This window comes from Desarmillaria tabescens, assembly GCF_030435595.1.
Source record: "Desarmillaria tabescens strain CCBAS 213 chromosome Unknown EV420scaffold_19, whole genome shotgun sequence".
Taxonomy (NCBI): domain Eukaryota; kingdom Fungi; phylum Basidiomycota; class Agaricomycetes; order Agaricales; family Physalacriaceae; genus Desarmillaria; species Desarmillaria tabescens.
In genome coordinates, this window is record NW_026848318.1 from 538832 (window position 1) to 557307 (window position 18476).

The following is an 18476-nucleotide window of genomic DNA, read 5'->3' on the forward strand; positions in this document are numbered from 1 at the left end:
TGATCTTACGCAGCTCTCAATTCGTTTACGGTACGTGTCAATATGCCCATCGACCGAACCCTGGTTACCTGGCCATACAACCTTTTGGTCTGGCCCTCGGTTGCGGATTATTGGCAGAGGGTGTACTCTTGGTCCACCATCTACGCTGTATCAAGAACCCGGTAACTTCGGCCATACTCTCGTTGCGCGCTCGTGTTATCATCAAGCTGTTTAGTCTATTATAACAGGCCCATCACCCTCGAGCTTCCAGCCGCTGCATTTCCCAGACCTATCACTACATCCTTGGGAGAATAGTGCATGCTACGCATGATACCCGAGGAACTCGTTTCTCCGCTTCGCGTACCTTCAAGTACTAGGCCAAATGGAAACTGCAACGTTCCAGCGTGACAAACCATATCACATGAGATCTGTTGTTGAAATGTCCGATTTCCCCACAAACCCATACGAAATAATTCATCAGGTCAGTGAGAAAACAGATTTTGAACGTGTGCGTCGCCTCCCTTCCAAACGAAAAACGATGTTGGCCCTGTACAACATTGCACTCCAAAGCTCTTGTATCTCAAGTTGGGTTCTCTGTCTTGGGTTGTTTTCTTTTCCTGACCCCAAATTCTCCAACAGATTTCTGTCAGCCCTCGTCTCTTCCAGGTGCCATCACGGTCATACAACACCCCTGAAAATGAAAGATGTGGCGGTGGCGCCCAAAGCCGAAACCGCGGAGACGTGAGCCTTGAGCGAATTTGGTTTCCATAGGGCGACTTGAAGTCTTATGTTCTTCTGAAATGGTACACTGTTGCAATTGCTAATCATTGTCATTAGCGTCTTCTAGCAGCTTTATTCGAATTAACGTATACTTAGCGTCCATTCTGAATCTGGGACTAACTGTTTTTGCTTTCGGAGATCAGGATTGCAAATGAACGAAACCAGCCGTCCTCCAGATATCTGGCTCTGCGCCAGGGCTCCTTCAGGGCATGCTCGCTATTTTGATGTTGCAAATCAATTTGGTGGCCACTGCGTTGTTTACCTACGTCTACTTATTTAATATCTCTTGGGAGGCATCTATTTTCGCCATAAGAATTTCAGCCAAAAATTTTTCACCACAAATACGCTCCTTTTGATAACAGTATCTCATGTATCTGCCACATCGTTCTGGCGTGGAATCGCCATTCTGACGAAAGTTCTCAAGTTTTCCGATCCTCCTCACTGACCAAACTCCTGCATCAATAATATGAGGGAAGGAACCGGCGTGCGCTGCTGATTTTTATTGTTTCTGTACGTCCTTCCGTCGCTGTCGAGCAGTGACATCAATATTGACCTATCGTTACCGGTAGCCGAATCCTTCTATTCGCAATTCTCATGTCCTTCCAGGTTGAAGTTACAGGGGTTACGCCTCCTTGAATGTCGACTTTTGCCATCTACAGTCTTTAATTCGGTGCCGCCTTTATCCAGTAATACATATACCCGTGGTGCCCTTTTGATTATCCAAGGCATGTACTTACCCTCGAATCTGGGATGTTATTTGCCAAGCCTTGGATATCTATCTGGATCACTTCCTACCAATCCCTGTTGTCAGCGTAATAGACCCTCGGATACTTTACCTAGCGGGTAACATTCTGTAACATTCCGAGCTTCTTGAGGGTGACTTCGATGGCTGCTTGGAGACTGTTGTCTTTATTCAATCTTGCGATCGAGTGTACGCCGACCTATTGCAATCAGAAGTAACCGTTCCATTTACAGCAGTTTTTTTTTCTTATTCGCATGCAGACCGATACTGTAGAAGCTTCAAGATTCCGTCGGCGAGTGTTATTACATACCCCTGCCTTGTTGATTTGGAAATCTAATCCTTAGCATTAAGCTTGATAGAGAGCCTGGCGCTCGTGAGTCGATATGGCCCGGATCGCCCGACTTCTGGCAGTGGAGAATACCAATTCTGTTCGCGGATCCGGAATTGTATTGGATAATGGTACTAATCTAATGGCAACTTGTCACCATCCCTGCACAAGGGATCGGTGTTCTTGGAATTCGAAAAGCAGGGGAATTGAAAAATAATTGCCAACTTTGCTAGCTCAGGAGTTGATGGCCGCGGAAGAAAAAACTATATGGATTGTCAGGGATTTCGTACATATTCAAATGCTACGATATCGTGAGGGTGATCATGAGCAATGTTCTGGAGCAGCGGGACACCTCCTCACTGCCTCATCCGCAGTGGAATTTCATTGCCGGGTCTCGGCGAAAGTCTTCCGAAAGAGAACGTGTACACGTTCACGTGATCTCACGTCGGCGGAAATTTCACACTTTTCGATTTAGATTCCTTCTGGAGCTCCTTTCATTCATTCAGACACGCGGCGTATACGGGCGGGGCGTGATCGAAGCGCTCCGTAAGATGATCGTTCTGATCGCTCCTACCAGCAACCAGGCGCGGATGTCCGACAGATAATTATCCGACAACCTGTAATTGGTCGATGTTTATCCTGTTGAATCCCCGGGTGTCTTGTTCTTGCTTTCCTTCCTCTGGTGTCCAGTCTATAAATCCAAATCGTATATATCATGGGACTAGTCGTGCCCGAAACTTAACTCGTAATTTTTATCGTCCATATGAACCAGATTTCCACTTTGACAAATAACTCCTTTGCCGAGAAGCGCAGAGTTGTGCTCAGGAGGTTCTGATCATTCCCGCAGGTCTACATAAGATACGCGGCGATTTTATAGGCAGACCTTAGCCCCACCTTTCCCCCCACCGCTCGGCTATTCCTCTCTTTTGTCATGGCCATTGACGTCGGGTTTAAGACCCAGTATCCGTGCGTCCACTTCTTGATCATCGACAATGGAGTCCAGTCTGTATGAACATCTCTTAACTCGCAGGTTCGAGGAACTCGAGGTCACTAAAGGAGATTTACTCCTTGGATCCATCGTCTTTGGCTTTTTCGTCCGTCGTTTTACGCTGTCCGTTTTTCTTGTTCGTTTGAACCTTCCTATAGTTTGGATTTGCAGTCAATGTCACATGGTGCGCCATTCTGGAGACGAGAAGGGCAAGAAGAGTGAGGATCCTTGCACTCTTTACCTTGGAGATATACTGAACTTGCTGCTCGTAGTTTTCCGCATACATCGTCATGATTTGGGTAGAAATTCTTGCGTTCGTTGTTCAGCCTCTCTTTTGGATTTTTGACATTCATTTTTTGCACGCAATAGGGACCTTGGTTTTTGTGTACGTATCTTAATGAGCTGGAGGTGATATCATTCACAATCAACGCCTTCCCGTAGATCGTCTCATGGGGCTACTTGTAAGTTGGCATACTATCTGATATCGTCTCGAGCAGCTCATTTGTTTACAGAGCGAAGATTTTCCCTCCTGGCCTCGGTGTCTTCCTTACGGTCATCCTCTGTTGGATCTGTCAAGTAGGTCCCTACTGTGGTTGATGCTTGGCGTTCCTCTAAACCTTAAAATCAGGTTCAGTGCCTGATGCTGATTATCGTCAACCGACTTTGCATCCTGTACTCGCAGCCAAGGCAGAGAGTATGTCACGTTAACATGACTTGAGAACCTTCTCTGAAATGCAGCCGTCCCTAGCTCATCCTCAAGGCCTCTGTGGCGACCATCGTGACCATGATATCCATATCCACAGCTTGTATTTGTAAGTGGCGTTCGCAGTCTACCGGATGAAATGTCTGGACTTCATCTATCCTGAACCAGGGATTCCTGCGCATCTCCAAATTAACACTACGTACATTTCGGTGCGCTCCTCATCGTCATTCTATGTCTCCCGCTGATATAACGGCTTCAGTTGAACCATTGGTATGATCGATTCGAGAAATCAGTGTACCTTCGTATGTCATGTCACCACAACGTCTACCTCACCTACTAATAGCGGCATCGCAGTTTTGGACTTGTTCCTCAATCTCTTGTTCATCCACAAAGTGAAGACACGGCTTATCCAGCACGGCCTAAAGAAGTACGATAGAGTCATGCGGTATGTGCTCCGGTACTTGCAGACGCCGCTTCTACTTGCTCACTCTATTATAACCACAGCTTCAATCAGTATATAATTATCATATCTATCGGCATGGACATCCTGCTTTTGGGCGTCACCGCTCTCAGGAATCAATTCGTATACTGTCAAGTAAGGTTCGATAACACGGAGTCCAGTTGCCGGACTGAACCGGACCGTTATACTTAGTTCCACCCGGTGGTATACATTGTCAAGCTACAAATTGAGATGTCGATGTCTCGTGAGTAGAGTTTCTAGTTTCCTTTGAGCACGATGATTATGACCGCGTTTCAATCTAGGACTGCTCATCAAAGTCGCTCGTTCTACCGGTATCAATGTTTACAACGAAGAAAGAGGCGAGGTAACGTCAGAAAGCGTTAGTGGGAGCAAGCCTACGGGCGCTGGAGTGTGCGTATATTATTCTTCTCACGGCAAGTATCTGACTTTGATCCGTTCATTGACTTTCAGTGGTATCCAAATCACCACTCAAATCTATACACATGCCGAGCATCCCGATGAATACGGTGCGCTTCATATAACAGCCCCTTGATGCTCAACTGATCATCCCTCACAGAAATGGAACACCGTAAAGTACAGGAGGCAACATCAACGCATTCCTCGAATGGCGAGGTCATCAAAATTTCGACAGTTTAGAAGATAGATATACCTTTCACCTTGCTTTCAGCTACGTCTTGCAGTGGATTTTTTTTGGTTTTGCTATACCACCGACTGGCCCTTATGTACCCCAATAGAGTATCAGTACCGAATGTACCGGATCATACCAACTTGAAGCATCTTCCTGTGGTCCATGTTCCTTGCCGGGACGTCTGTCGGTGAGTTCTAACAGGCGGTGGGACAGGATCAAGCTCGCGTCGGATGCTAACCATTCAATTTTGATCGATTATTGTCGAGTCTTCGCTACTTGTACGCTACACAAGATCTTCAAGTTGCTTCTCCCGAGAACTTCCGCGGATACATACTTCCCCATATCTCTTCATGTCTTGGGACCGTGAACAGATTTGAGAAATGAATTGGACAACCACAAAATCGCGGTTATCACTAGTGGGTCGATTTTGATGCGGAGGAAGTTCGGAGTGCATTAAGCGGAAGTCTCCCACTGATCCTTTGAATTATGGGGATTGTAGGCTGCTAATGGGGACTGCAGAGCGGTCATGGGGCCCAGATTGCGATTATGTTCACATCTGTATCAGCGTGCAGTCTCGATGGAACGGTCTGGAGAATTCTCATGTCAGCTTCACTCTTTTCTGGCAGAAGCTCCAGTAGAGTGACGCAGTAGCTCCAAGTCGTAGACAAGGCGGCCAAATTTCGAGAAAATGCGGCACGTTCCACGGACAGTATAGCAAAGGTAAGGCATAATGCGCAACCTCTGAGGGATGTAGAACAACTAACTGTTCATGTCCCGTAGGTCGGAGCTAATACTAAAAATGCATCTTGACCCTCCGTACTAGACTCAATTCTTCAAGTTACGGCGTACCTTGGGAGAAACTTCTGCGATCAGCTGCCACTGCCCATGAGACGGACTGCCCGTGGGTACTATAAAACCCGTCTGGTACATTTAGGCGAACTTTGTTGTTCTGATACCGTCAACTCTGATACCCCCAACTTCGCTACGCAACAATGGCTGGAGGTGCTGTTGCAAACGCTGGGTCGGTCGGTTATAGTCACCTTATCGACCCCAACAGGAAATGGTATAACAACAGAAGGTACGATAGTTTTGTTATTGTTGGACGTCAGGCTCACGAATTCTTTTATGTTGAAAGAATCATTGCCCTTAACTTCTGCATCCTTTTGCTGTAAGTGTTCCCTTTAGGTTTGGTAGTTCGATGACCAACGTTTAGACCAGACTCATCACGTCTTCTACGAACGGATACGATGGAAGCATGATGAATGGACTACAATCACTCACTCAATGGTCTGAGTATTTTCACAAGCCAACTGGCGGGAGACTTGGCCTTCTGAATGCCATTCAGGTGCGAATACAGCTCTGCATTTCTTTCGAGCCCTGGCGAATAATTCCGCCTCTACAGAATATTGGGAGTCTCGCCGCGTATCCCTTTGCTCCATATTCTTCGGATGGCATTGGACGGAGATATACCATTCTTCTGGGTGCTACAATCATGATTATGGCTACAGCTATTCAGACGGCTTCTCAGTCCGTTGGGATGTTTATTGGAGCTCGGTACGTCTGTATTATCATTGTATAGATCGACATTTTTGAACGTTTTTCTAGATTTCTCATTGGTTTTGGTTTGACCTTTGCTGGTACGCCTGTTATTCCGCAGAATGCGAAGTAACTCATGCGTGAATAGCAAATTCTGCTCCCATGCTGGTCACTGAGATATCATATCCATCTTATCGTGGACCTCTCACGTCGACATATAACTCCCTATGGTATCTGGGATCTATCATGTAAGTAATCATCTATTCAGAGGTCTTTCCCGTTTATGATGTTCCTGTAGTGCTGCCTGGACAACATTCGGTACTTTCAAGATCAAGAACACCTGGGCGTGGAGAATTCCGTCAGCTCTTCAGGCCCTGCCTTCTGTACTACAGGTCGCCCTCATTTGGTTCATCCCCGAGTCTCCGCGTTGGCTTGTCAGCAAGGGCCGTGAAGAGCAAGCCCTAAAGGTCTTGGCTTATTATCATGCCGATGGAAATGCGTATGTGTGACATGATTTCCTTGGACATCAGCGTCTAATAACCAAACTGTAGCGAGGACCCACTGGTAAAGCATGAGTTTGAGGAAATCAGGGCTGCCATTGAATTGGATCGCACCGGTGCGTTCTTGCATCTTCCGAAGGTCCACGTTATGCCACCTAACCATCGAGTCTTATTTCAGTGACCGCCAACGTCGGATGGAAGTCTTTGATTTCCACCCCAGGAAATCGCAAGCGTATGAGAATCATCATCGCTATTGCATTCTTCTCCCAGTGGTCCGGTAATGGCTTGGCATCGTACTACTTGAACCAGATCTTGAACGACATCAACATCAAGAATCCAACAATTCAGGTAAGTAATTTGTCGGCTGCATGCTTAGGATACAGGCACTGATGTTCGTCTTCCTTTCAGCTCTTGATCAATGGTATCCTCCAAATCTGGAACTTGGCTTGGGCATTGCTCGCTTCAAGTCTCGTTGACAAACTCGGCCGACGCCTGTTATTCATGATGTCCGCAGTGGGCATGTTCGTCTTCTTCAGCGCTCAAACTATCTGCTTCGCGGTGCACAGCGAGAAAGGAACTGAGGGAGCTGCTCACGCCCTGATAGCTTTCATTTTCTTGTTCTATGCAGCTTATGAGTAAGTAACGCCTCTATCGGTTATCTTATACTACAACTTCTCACTTTCTGCATAGTATTGCATTCTCGCCCTTGATTGTAGCTTACACGGTCGAAATTCTTCCTTACCCGATCCGTGCCAAGGGCTTCAACGTGTTCAACTTCACAATTTCAGTGGCTCTGATTTTCAACCAGTATGTGAACCCAATCGCATTGGGTAAGTGTTTCTATTCACTCCATCATTGCACCCAAACGATCTGAATTTTGGCAGGCAACATCGGCTGGAAGTACTATGTACGTGATCGTGTCATTCTATCCTCTTCCACCGTTGACCGGGTTTACAGATCGTCTACGTGTGCTGGATTGCGTTTGAATGCGTTTTCCTTTACCTTTGTAGGTGCTTTTCTTTGGACCGTGAATGAGTCAGTTCTGACATTTTGTACAGACATCGTCGAGACAAAGAATCTTACTCTTGAGGAGACCGCCGTTATCTTCGACGGAGACGACGCAAAAGATCAGCTTGCGCTAGCTGCCGGTATCAAAACTGATGACGAGAAACTCTCTGGATCCTCGTTGCACCACGCGGATCTACCAGATACTAAGATGTAGAATGGATCATAATTATTCTCCGGATGTCAGTTGGGAAGGATATATGTATTACAATATATATAACGCATTTTGCTTTGGACTTTAATATACACGAAATTTCTATATTACGCTGATGCCTCGCTGCTTTGCCTACCAAGTATGTCCTAGGAATGAAGACAATTATACTTAATGCCTTAGGCGTTATGATTTGACTTGAAAGGATTGTGTACAGTCACAATCGTCGTCTATTCTTCCTTCGCAAGAGTACAACCTTAGTCTAGTAGAGATACATGGACAACACATCGATTGCAGTGACACAAGAAAGCAGGAACAACAGCAATAGCAATATGAAAACAAGACTTAAGAGCAGTAAATTTGAAAAGGGAAATGGTCCAACTGCGGTGCCAATTGACTGGGAACCTCCCGCCAGTGCTGCTCGCACAACAATTATCAGTCCTCACTTGAGCTCCGATGGTAGTACCCATCGTAAACCGCCTGCTCGACAGCAATCACTTATTACCTCCTCTGTCGTTGACGACCCAGGAGTCGTCCGAACCACGGAGTTGGGATATCGGGTGACAACATTGCCGTTATCAAACTTGACCTCCTTGTGCTTTCGGGTATCCGAGGCGGGAACGGAGGGTAGGAGACTGGTAGTCCATTGAAGGGACCATGGGAGGCCTGAGGGTTGGGCGGACCGGGGAGGCTATGTCGATAGTTGATGCTACCTTGGGTGCTGACATTGGCAGTGGCAAGGTACAACACTGGTGGTGGTTGAACACCAATAGGATGATAATCCAACCCCCTGAGGACTTCTGAGAGTGAGGGAAGACAGCAAGGGGTTGAAGTGCGACTCGGATAGTCGTGAAATTGATGTTGGTTCACATGATTTCCGGAAGATGATTTCAAGGCAGGAGGAGAGAATGTGAGGGGGAGCCCGAGAGGGCTATTGGGCCTTGCATCGTTTACGTCGAAACGGTAATGGGTGGTGTCGGACGGGCAGGCAGAAGGGCTGGAGTTAGACGCCGCGTCGGAGAAAGCCATGACATTGCTCTGGGATCCAACAGTGATGTATTGTTTCCTTTGCTGCCTCTGAGGTGAAAGAATGGTATCGTGAACAGTGGCATTATGTTCAGCCAGTGCTGCCAAATCCTTGGCGACCCAGAAATTTGTGCAGTCAAAACACACCAGATGCCTGTGACGACGGCTAAAACGAGCCTAGCTGTGAGTATGCCAGCGTTGTCCATATGAAGAGAGGAGGACTCACTGCTTGGCATTTATGTGCGACTTGATGTTACTCCGTTGGAAGTCGCTAGAGTTGCACCAAGAGAACGGGCAGTAAACAAGACCATTTCAAGTTAAGGATTAGCATGCGACATGAACAGGTAAAAATTTACCTTACGCTTTTGCCCGAGCGTCGCCGGTCAAGTGAGTTTTATAGTGTCGTAGTAGGTCGTGACGTCTAGCAAAACGCTTCTTGCACGGCTTCACACACGCGTGTGGTTTATCGGTAGAATGTGCGTGATTGCCATGATTTTATACAGAGAGCGCAACGAAAGCTAGCGTGGAACGTCAATGCGAAGCGAGTTGAAGATTGCGTTTGGCGAAGTTGGAGTCAGAAACAAAGGCGAGATGTGCGTATATAAGGAAGCTCCTTCCAGATCCTGATCTTCTTTGTAATGTCAAATATCTTTGTGTCGGATTGGCCGAAAGTTTTCCACGTCCGTTTACAGTACGAAATGAAATTGGATATCGTCGCCGTAAGCCATAAATTTGGAACAATATCCTATTCTGTTCTATGAAGCGAGGTCTGTCATTTCGAATCGAATGTTAACCCTGGTTCCGAGTTTTGTCCAACGGGACCTTGACCAGTTTGGCACCCATTTCCATGAGTTTTCGGACTCCGAGGGGCCTCGATCAACAGTAATTAAGATTTTAGATCTCTAGTGTCGCCAGGAGGGCTGGTCAGACAAGACTCGAGAAAACATGAGAGTTAGAAATTTGAGCTAGAAGTTCAATATATGGCTCGCAACCTGAAATAACAGCTGGCTACCTGGAGATAGTTAAAGTAGAGTCTAAGAACGCGTGGAAAACAACGTAGCGAACGCAAAATACCATAGATAAAGATGACATCTCTAAGGCACCGGCGCGTTGAAGCAGCGCGAAAAACAAGTGCCCCAGTCGTGCATTTCTCAGGGAAGCCCTAGCTTGCAGCGAGTTCGAAATTAGACCGTACAGCGTATCTGATGCACAGCAATCGGTGTTAGGCCTGATTCATCTCGGATCTCAACGAGACGAACGTACTAAACAAAGTTTACGCAAATGCGTCTCGGCTGCATGCTCGGAATAAAACTATTGGAGAGCCCCGCTCCGGGGGCTCCCCGAGGGGCTCTTCAGGAGCCCCAGCGTTTTCGAAGTTTTCACTCTCGGCCGAGCGGCCATGCCCGTACCATATTTGGGTTTGCGTCCCCGGCGTCTTTCCTCAAGTCCTCGCCGTTGTGAACACAGTTCCGTCGTTGTCAGCTATGGACTGGTAGAAGCATTCATACAGATGAGGTGGACCTCAGGCTGGTGATTTCCTGGTGACTAATTTGTGGAACCTTGTACTTATTAGCCAGTACTTACTATGCATTAACCAGTAAGTAGTAAATATTGTCCTGGAGTAATATCAAACTGCGACGATTCTGCCCATTTTCTTACACTTATCTCACCTTACTTATTGTTACCTCGCTGTGCAAAGAATTAACCGAAGCTCCCCGAGTCTATAACGTCCATACTGTACAAATTCTCCCGGTAGATACAGTGCAGATCAATTTACGCATTCTATCGTAGTTCTGTACAGTGGAAGCACTTTGCAAAGTCCCGTAAAATGTCAAAATCACATGCCAGCATGCTAAATCGTGCTGCGGCCATACCCGGTCACTATTTCCCACGCTTCAGACATTGATCCCGCGCCTCCTTGCTCGTCGTCACCCGATTCTGCGCCCTTTCATCCACTTTAGGTACAGATCTGGGATCGTACTACTGTGATGGGATCTCAAATTTTTATGTGGCTGTACTACTGGCTCATGGTAAAATATGCAATTCAACGGTTCGCGATCTCTTTAGCCACCGATTCATCTGGGAAGAGCAGGGGACTGACACTGTCACTGGGTCTCTTTTTGCTTTTGCTATACCCCTATTCAGTGGAAGCATATTTCTATACCCTTCTATGCTATTCAGTTGCGATATCAATAACTGTTGGGTACGTTATCGCGCTAACATACAGTAAGGAACAAAAATTTCCAGCTTGTCATTTGCCATTATGAATATGCTCACGATAAGTATGCCGTTCGCAGTGCATGTTGCTTAGCTCAGCTCTATGGTGTCAACAATATACAGATTGAATAGATGCATCGTTGATCATTGTACGTGCTTCACTGCGTACAGTTGATTCTACGAGAATGTACAAAGTCGATGTCACGAGAATTTACAAAGTCGACTCTACGGGAATTTACAAAGTCGGTTCCATGAGAATGTACAAAGTCGACTCTACGGGAATTTACAAAGTTGGTTCCACAGGAATGTACTAAGTTGACTCCATGGGAATGTATAAAAGCGAACCCACAATGAGTGAATCCTTATCCGTTATCCTCTCGCTCTCATCGCCTACCTATAACAGTACTCCCTCCTGCATTGAATATGTCTCTGGAGGTAGACCTATTTCACTATCACCGATATAATCGAATTGGAGATGGTTCTCTGTAAGTTGGTTTCCTTCATACTTGCATCCTAAGCTTAACAATAATCTCGAACAGAAGCATTATTGGAGTCTTCGCAGCTTCATCAGAGTACGAATATGCCATCCGATTGTATTATTCTCCGGAGCAGCGCCAGTGGCTTGCCGAGTTTGGCCTGGACTTCGAACGTGCCGTATATGCAGACACAGTGCTGCGTTTCCTTGACAGGCTATATGAAGAATACTTTTTTTTGTGGCCAGAGGACGTTTCAGGACTGTTCATAGGAAGAAACCCAGATAAGGAGCAGCGAAAGATTGTTTGTCATCCCTTCTATCTTGATTCCTTTGCTAAACCCAACCTACAGGAGATTTTCACACTCTTTATTATGGGTCTGAAGCAATTGTGGCTTTATAGTCATCGGGGTCCACATAGTTGGAGCCGCAGTGCAATCATCAATGTGCTCGATGACCTAGAGAACATGGTCACCCGTGAGTTCCAAAAGATCCGTCATGTTTTTGGTCATCCCCATGTTATTGTGCCGTCCTACTATACTCCTATTGAAGTCGATCATGATGAGTAGTTATTGATGTACTGATCTCAATATATCACAACCCGACTCTTATCATATTGTAACCTGACTTGACAATAGAAAAACTACGTACTATGTACTTCGCTGTTAATACGGCCATCGAGATCTGCGGTTGCTATGCTATGTGTCAACGAATTCATGTCCAGAGTAGTCTGGACGTTGTGCCATTTGGCTTTTGCGTCCATTTGTAGCTCGCTCCATAGTGCTGCTTGCCTGAAAGCATAAGCTCTTGCACCAGGGAGTAATCTCAACTCAGCTCGCTTGGTCCACAGCTGTGAATAGTACATAAAAGTAGCCTGGACACGACGCAACTCCTCAGTCAATAACGTGCATTCTTCTTGCCACCGTTGAGCTCATGCCTGGGACTTGCACCACTCAATTCTCAACGCTATCAAAGAACAGGCTCAGTTAGAATCCAGATTTCAGATTTGAGCAAAGACACTTACCTTCCTGGAGACCTTTATCTCCACCTTGGAGATTAGTTTTCCAAATCCATGCCAGATTGCGATGTCCCTCTGAAGTCGACTCATTGTACTGATCAAGACCTCGAACATCTTCATCCTTGTTACGATTATTCTTTTCTTTTTCCTTTCTTTTCTTTTCTTACGTGTTCACGCTTACTCTATGTTGCGATCTCGGTCGGACGTTGCTGCGGCACTATCTTTAGCCTACGCAACGTGTATTTAAGTAGAGCCTCAGCTGGTCTAAACCCCAGCTTCGGCTAAGGTTTATTCTACCTAACATCGAAACTCCGTTCTTCTGACTAAGTGCTCCATCGACTTGCGTCGTCTTTGACTTGCTGAGTGTCGTCTACCGAAGTGCGAGTAGCGACCTTAGTACGATCTAAGTCGATTAGAGTTAGTGGCTAACATTTAGCCGAAGCTCGATCTACGTTGCTCAGCGTCACTTCCGAGAAAGAGCGCTGCCCAACTTCTTTACGAGAAAATTTACCCCGCTTGACCAGAGAGGTCATCGCATACGTTCGTGTGGACAACCCGGTGCTTGTCAACGTACAGCGAGTGGACCGACGGAAAAGCACTCACCGTCATCATTCATCCGATACACTACCTCGTCGCACTAGCCTTGTGGCTAATACCCCCTCGGCTACTCCTTCTGTTGCTAGTAACTCGGTTGATTGTTGAAACCATCCGAAACGACGACCTACTCCTCGGAGTAGTCTTCACTATATTCTTTACCTTTGTTCTTATCGGGCTCGGAATATCCGCAGCGGTACTAGCAGGATTGTTAGCTGCCCTGTACGCGATATACCCTCGCCTCTTTTAAGAACCACGTATCCCAACACGAAACCTTTCGTACTCGCCCTCCAGCTTGCATCGCTATTGACAATCATCTTGTTGATAGTAACAAGCTTTCCTAATTCCGACGAGTGTGAGATCCTGTTAATGAACGGCTCCAATTACGAGGCCGACCTTAGCTTGATCATCGCGCTCTTGATCGTTCTCACCATCCTCGCGGTATACCAACTTGCATGGTCAATCGTCGACCTGCGCAAAGGATAGATCCCTATACGGATGCCCTGGTCCGACGCCATTCCCGCAATCTTCGTAACTTTTATCGCCTTTTTCTTGTCCATTTCTTTATACTACACACTCCGCTGTTGCCGACAACAGAGAAGGGTTCGACCTCAGCTTCCCTTCCATTACGTGCCCAGCGCACCCGCATATCCCCCGCAGGTGATAGATATCCCCGCGGCCTCGCAGCAAACACTACCAGTTCCAGAAACCCCTCGGCTAGAGCTACACTCTCTCTATGGAGAGTCCCTCTACGGATCGTCGCGACCCAGCTCGCGATCCTCAGAGTCGAGCACCGACTCCTACAGAAGCGCCACCGCCGAGTCAACCGACTCCGTCGACATCACCGATACCAGGAGCGTACTCCTCGACAGAGGAGACTCGCCCCTACCAGGCCTCTTCGACCAGTCTCCAGTCGAAGGCGAGTCAAGCCCCGACGGAGGCCGAAGACAAGACACCAGGCATCTGGTCACGGGCGAAGAAAGCCCTGATACCGAGTTCGAAGGGGACGAGCTCACCGAGTGGGAAAGAACCCGCCTCGACGACATCCTCGACGACCTCTACCCGAATACGGAAGAGGATGCAACCTATTCCGGAGACAACTGGTCCGGAAGGTCGTCCACGAAGTGGGTCGACGCCCAGTGGGGAGATCCCGACCTCGGGACAGAGCGAAGGAGGTATATACAGGGGCAAAAGGATGACTACGACACCGATTCCGGAGAGCTTGGCCTCGGAGCCTCCGCGGCTTCCACCAGTACAATTGACGCACAGTCTCTTCCAAGGGCCTGGCCACCCAATAGAGGACCCCCAGTCGGCTGGCATCCCAGCACCAGTTGGGTCTACGCCGACAACAGGGAAGAGACTCCTGTGGCCGGAGTCCCGACCAGAAGAAAGCCCGACCCGATCGCTGAGGGCCCCGAGGCCCCAATACTCACTTCCCCCGTCCCCTCGCACGAGCCGACGCATGGGGAGCTTTGGAGCGAGTTCCCAGACTTCGACGCCGAAGACCTTGGGACAATTACCGCCGCCGAGCGACTCGCCGGAGTCTCCGATTGGGAACCGTCCGTCCCATCGCGAGCCTTCGCCGACCCCGTCCCTGCGACCCAGCGTCCTTGGCCGCTCCTCTATCACACGTACATCGAGTCCCTCCGACTCACTCGAGCTGCCAGGGAATCCCCAGAGGTCCAGGCCAGAATGGACCGAGGCCGAGCGCACGATGCACGCATTCGACGCGCCGAAGAGGACGCCCTCTACGGACCCAACGGCTTCTGGGACCTACCCGTCGAGCCCGACGCCACTCCCGCCGAAATCGACAACCGGATACGAGCCGCTGCCGTTCGCTACACCGGATACGCCAGGAGGGCAGGAACCGACCTCGAGGCCAGAACACGAGCATGGAGAGTTTACCAGGAGGAGATCTCCAACGAGGACTCCGATATCGGGAGGTGGAGGCGAAATAAGGAAATCGACCGAATCGCCCGAGAGAGGAAGGAGGCAGAGGATGCCAAGTCGGCCCCCAAACCAGGCCCTGGAACCGACGGTAATGGCGGCGGTGAAGCAGGTCCTTCTTCAGGGACCAGTGCCTAGGCCAGGTATCTTCGAATTACTACCCTGGCACGGACTATACGAAATAATGATGGAAGACATGGAAAGAGACCCGCAGTGGCTCTTCTCCGAGGCAGGCGAAGACTACTGCCACGCGAAACAAACGGGGGATGTATATCTAATGAAGAACATCCTCGAAGTAGAAACCTGGCACCGGGCGGCAATCGTCTGGAACCTGGTAAACCCCACTGCTCCGCAGCGAGGGTGTGAGCCCTATAGAAGGCCTCAACCGATGCCTCACCCGACGGACCCATCGGACTTCTTTCCCGAGGGGTTCTTCGGGGGGGCAGGCGAAGACGATGACGACATGGACGACCCAGGCGCTGGGCCGTCTCGTACCGACAAGGGAAAGGGGTCCACAGTACCCCCGTTCCCACCAAAACAACCGCTATACCCGGACCCCGCGGGATATCCGCCCCCGGGGGATAATCGAAACTTACGATCGGTGTCGCGACCGCCTAAACCGCCGGTGCCGCCACACGTACCGTCACCTCCCGAACCCATTCCCCCCTGGCAACTCGCGCCGGGAGCCGTCAACAACCCGTGGAACGATGTCAAGCCCAAGCTGGTAACCCAGCCCGAATACTTCACCGGGGTCTCTTCGGACATCACGCGGTTCTTGCATCACTGCGAAGTCTACTTCTCGGTATTCCCCATGTACTATACAATGAACGATCAAGGGCACAACCCTTATCGTATCACGTTCGCACAAGGATACCTACGTGGAGACGCGCAGCAGTGGTGGGTCGACCAATACTACCGCTATCGGGACCCGCAGGGTCATTGGAGATTCCCCACCTGGGCGGAATTCTCCGATGACCTAAAGCGCGAGTTCCGCGAAGTCGCTGAATTGACCATATGGAAGTCGGAGTGGAAGAAGGTCCGACAGGCGGACCACAAATCCGCAGTAGAATTCTTCGCGAAGTTTGAGCGGCTGGCCCATAAATGCGAGGAGTTCGGAGACGAGAAGCAGATGTTCGAAGCAGTGGAAGCGGCGATAAGGCCGACAGTGCGGAATACGGTTATGCATGGGGACAACGAGCGCCCCACAACCTACGCACAGTGGAAGGCACGCGTCCTTCGGATAGACGCCAACTACAGGTACGGAGTGGCCCAAGGACTGGGCAATAAGTCCTCCTCGAACCAAGGTGGTTCGGGTCGAGGCAATCAATCAAAAGGAAGCGGGTCGGGGTCCGGTGGCGATAAGAAGGACGCCACTGGAACCACCTATGGAGGAGCCGGGCAGCCAATGGAGATCGACAAGCTGCGGTCCGACAAGCGATGCTTTAAGTGTGGGAACACGGGGTGGAGCCCCAAGCACAAGTGCCCTGACGACAAGTCCAAGTGGCTTCCCGTCAAACTACCACCTCGCAAAAAGCCCAACGTCGCCCGCCTCCGCCAATTACTCGCTGAAGCCGAGAAAGAAGATCTAGGGAAGGATACCAAGGTCGAGGAGGTCAAGGAGGAGAAGAAGTCGTCAAAAGACGAGCCGGCGTCGAAATAAGCGATTCGACGGCGTTGGCAGAGGACTCAGTTTCCACTGGTACGCACTCATGTAATATTAGTCGGACTTATACTACGTATGTAGGGACTCCGTATGAACAATATACCAACTTTTTCGCCGCGTTACCAGTCGAAGAAACTAAGGATGAAGAATCGCAAAACGCCAATGGCGTAGGAGGGGATTACCGCCGCTCGTCGCGGTCTGCGACAAGCACTGAACCCCTAGGGGCCGTCCCAGCTCAGGAACCCCCGGCCGACCGCACAGGGAAAGCCCCTCGAGGGCAGAGCCCCCTAGGTCGTGTCTCGACTGCACCCTTGACGAAGGGAGGTCAGCCCGGAGTGGGAGAAAGGTCGTCAGCCCAGCCTGCTGGGCCTGCGTCTGTGAAGGCGTCTGTTCCAGTGGGAAGCGTCGGAAAAGCAGCTGAGGTCGTGAACTCGGGGGACCACCTGCCCTTAGTAGCCAAGGGACACCCGACGGCAAACAGTGCAGACCCCTCGGGGGAGCCAATATGTGTGCCCCCGCGAAGGGCAACCCGAAGTACCGCCGGGTCTAGGAAGAGCAGTAAGTTTAGGACAACCGTGGAGGTTACAACGTCGAGCACAAGCGCCCGAGGCCAGGGCCGAAGAAAGGGCAGAGCGCCCTCCTCCACCACCTCGAATATCAAAGGCGCCCAAGTGCCGCCTCTGGACCTTTCTCGTCCAGGTGACCAAATGCCACTTCGAGGGAAGACCCCTTCGGTCTCGCTGGAGGAAGTCGAAGATGAGGAAGCCCACTTACGGTCCGACATACCAGTAGTGACTCCCAAGAGACCGACGTCTCCCGCTGTGTCCCTCACCGCGAACGCCAACGACAAGAAGGTGTTCGCGGCCATGTATTACGAGCCGCATGGAATCCTATGGACCCGTCGGGCCCTACGAATTGCACGAGGGGATGCGGCGGCGCGCGCCGTCCTCAACGGATGGGTGCACCCGCGACGACGAGAGGAGGTAAATGATCAGTTATGCCATCAGCTGGAGGAACAGACCGAGACGGCCGCTCAAGCTAGGGAAAAGTGGCAGTGGATGGAGGACTTACAGAAGCCGCCCATGTACATACGAGGAAGAAAGGGGCGTAATGTCTCAATAAAGGTGCAATTAGAGACTCTGGACACGAGGGAGACCCACGCCGTAAGCGCCCTGGTCGACAGCGGGGCCACCGGAAGCTCAATTGACCGGACCTGGGCCCAAGCCCATGACCTTAACCTGAAGAAGGCGGCCCGACCCGTTCCGGTTTACAATGCCGACGGCACCCGCAACAAAGGAGGGGATATCACCGAGTATGCCGAAGTACGACTACGCATAGGGGACCACGTGGAGCGGATCGAACTAGCCGTAGTCGACCTAGGCTCCACTCCCCTATTCCTGGGACACGACTGGTTACAACGTCATAATCCCCTGATTGACTGGGACACCGGGGCGGTGACCCTAGCCCGATGCACGTGCAGGAAAATCCCATTTTCCCTCCCCGACACCGACCCCCTCAGCACGGTGGGACGAGTACGAGGAGGGAGATACCATTCTCGTCATCGACTTCGAAGAAGCCTTCCATGTGCGAGCCATGGGGACTCGGGCTAACGAACTAGCCGCCCAAGCTCACGCCAAGAAAACCGCCAAGTCGTTCGA

General features: G+C 49.8%; 3 protein-coding genes across 3 annotated transcripts; all 3 read left to right on the forward strand.

Annotated features, from left to right (window-relative positions):
- The first annotated feature begins 2597 nt into the window (after positions 1-2597).
- On the forward strand, positions 2598-4895 carry EV420DRAFT_411181 (uncharacterized protein). Its single transcript, XM_060482009.1, has 16 exons — positions 2598-2795; positions 2860-2923; positions 2976-3035; positions 3090-3130; positions 3187-3202; positions 3259-3278; positions 3330-3393; positions 3446-3511; positions 3566-3629; positions 3689-3729; positions 3780-3822; positions 3875-3965; positions 4025-4115; positions 4173-4224; positions 4283-4507; positions 4558-4895. The coding sequence occupies exons 1-16, from the start codon at positions 2761-2763 to the stop codon at positions 4635-4637; spliced, it is 1053 nt and encodes a 350-aa protein (XP_060330349.1). The 5' UTR covers positions 2598-2760; the 3' UTR covers positions 4638-4895.
- Positions 4896-5479: 584 nt separating this feature from the next.
- On the forward strand, positions 5480-8078 carry EV420DRAFT_1546293 (hexose transporter). Its single transcript, XM_060473296.1, has 14 exons — positions 5480-5707; positions 5765-5797; positions 5848-5974; positions 6032-6183; positions 6235-6266; positions 6314-6413; positions 6464-6664; positions 6717-6781; positions 6844-7013; positions 7074-7300; positions 7356-7495; positions 7550-7572; positions 7623-7671; positions 7724-8078. Exons 1-14 carry the CDS (start codon positions 5622-5624, stop codon positions 7885-7887), a joined length of 1569 nt encoding a protein of 522 aa, XP_060330350.1. The 5' UTR covers positions 5480-5621; the 3' UTR covers positions 7888-8078.
- A 3469-nt stretch (positions 8079-11547) lies between these two features.
- EV420DRAFT_1480220 (uncharacterized protein) lies at positions 11548-12165 on the forward strand (the record flags this gene model as incomplete). The annotated part of the gene is made up of 2 exons (XM_060469651.1): positions 11548-11609; positions 11664-12165. 2 exons carry the CDS (start codon positions 11548-11550, stop codon positions 12163-12165), a joined length of 564 nt encoding a protein of 187 aa, XP_060330351.1.
- Between the last annotated feature and the right edge of the window lie 6311 nt (positions 12166-18476).

What these genes read in the sequence shown, in the direction of transcription:
- EV420DRAFT_411181 (XM_060482009.1), top strand. Translation starts at nt 2,761, where the DNA reads ATGGCCATTGACGTCGGGTTTAAGACCCAGTATCC. An exon ending in TCCTCTGTTGGATCTGTCAA is followed by an intron (nt 3,394 to 3,445) that starts GTAGGTCCCTAC and finishes CCTTAAAATCAG; the next exon opens with GTTCAGTGCCTGATGCTGAT. An exon ending in ATCAATTCGTATACTGTCAA is followed by an intron (nt 4,116 to 4,172) that starts GTAAGGTTCGAT and finishes CGTTATACTTAG; the next exon opens with TTCCACCCGGTGGTATACAT.
- EV420DRAFT_1546293 (XM_060473296.1), top strand. Translation starts at nt 5,622, where the DNA reads ATGGCTGGAGGTGCTGTTGCAAACGCTGGGTCGGTCGGTTATAGTCAC. An exon ending in TGTGAACCCAATCGCATTGG is followed by an intron (nt 7,496 to 7,549) that starts GTAAGTGTTTCT and finishes GAATTTTGGCAG; the next exon opens with GCAACATCGGCTGGAAGTAC. An exon ending in ACATCGGCTGGAAGTACTAT is followed by an intron (nt 7,573 to 7,622) that starts GTACGTGATCGT and finishes CCGGGTTTACAG; the next exon opens with ATCGTCTACGTGTGCTGGAT.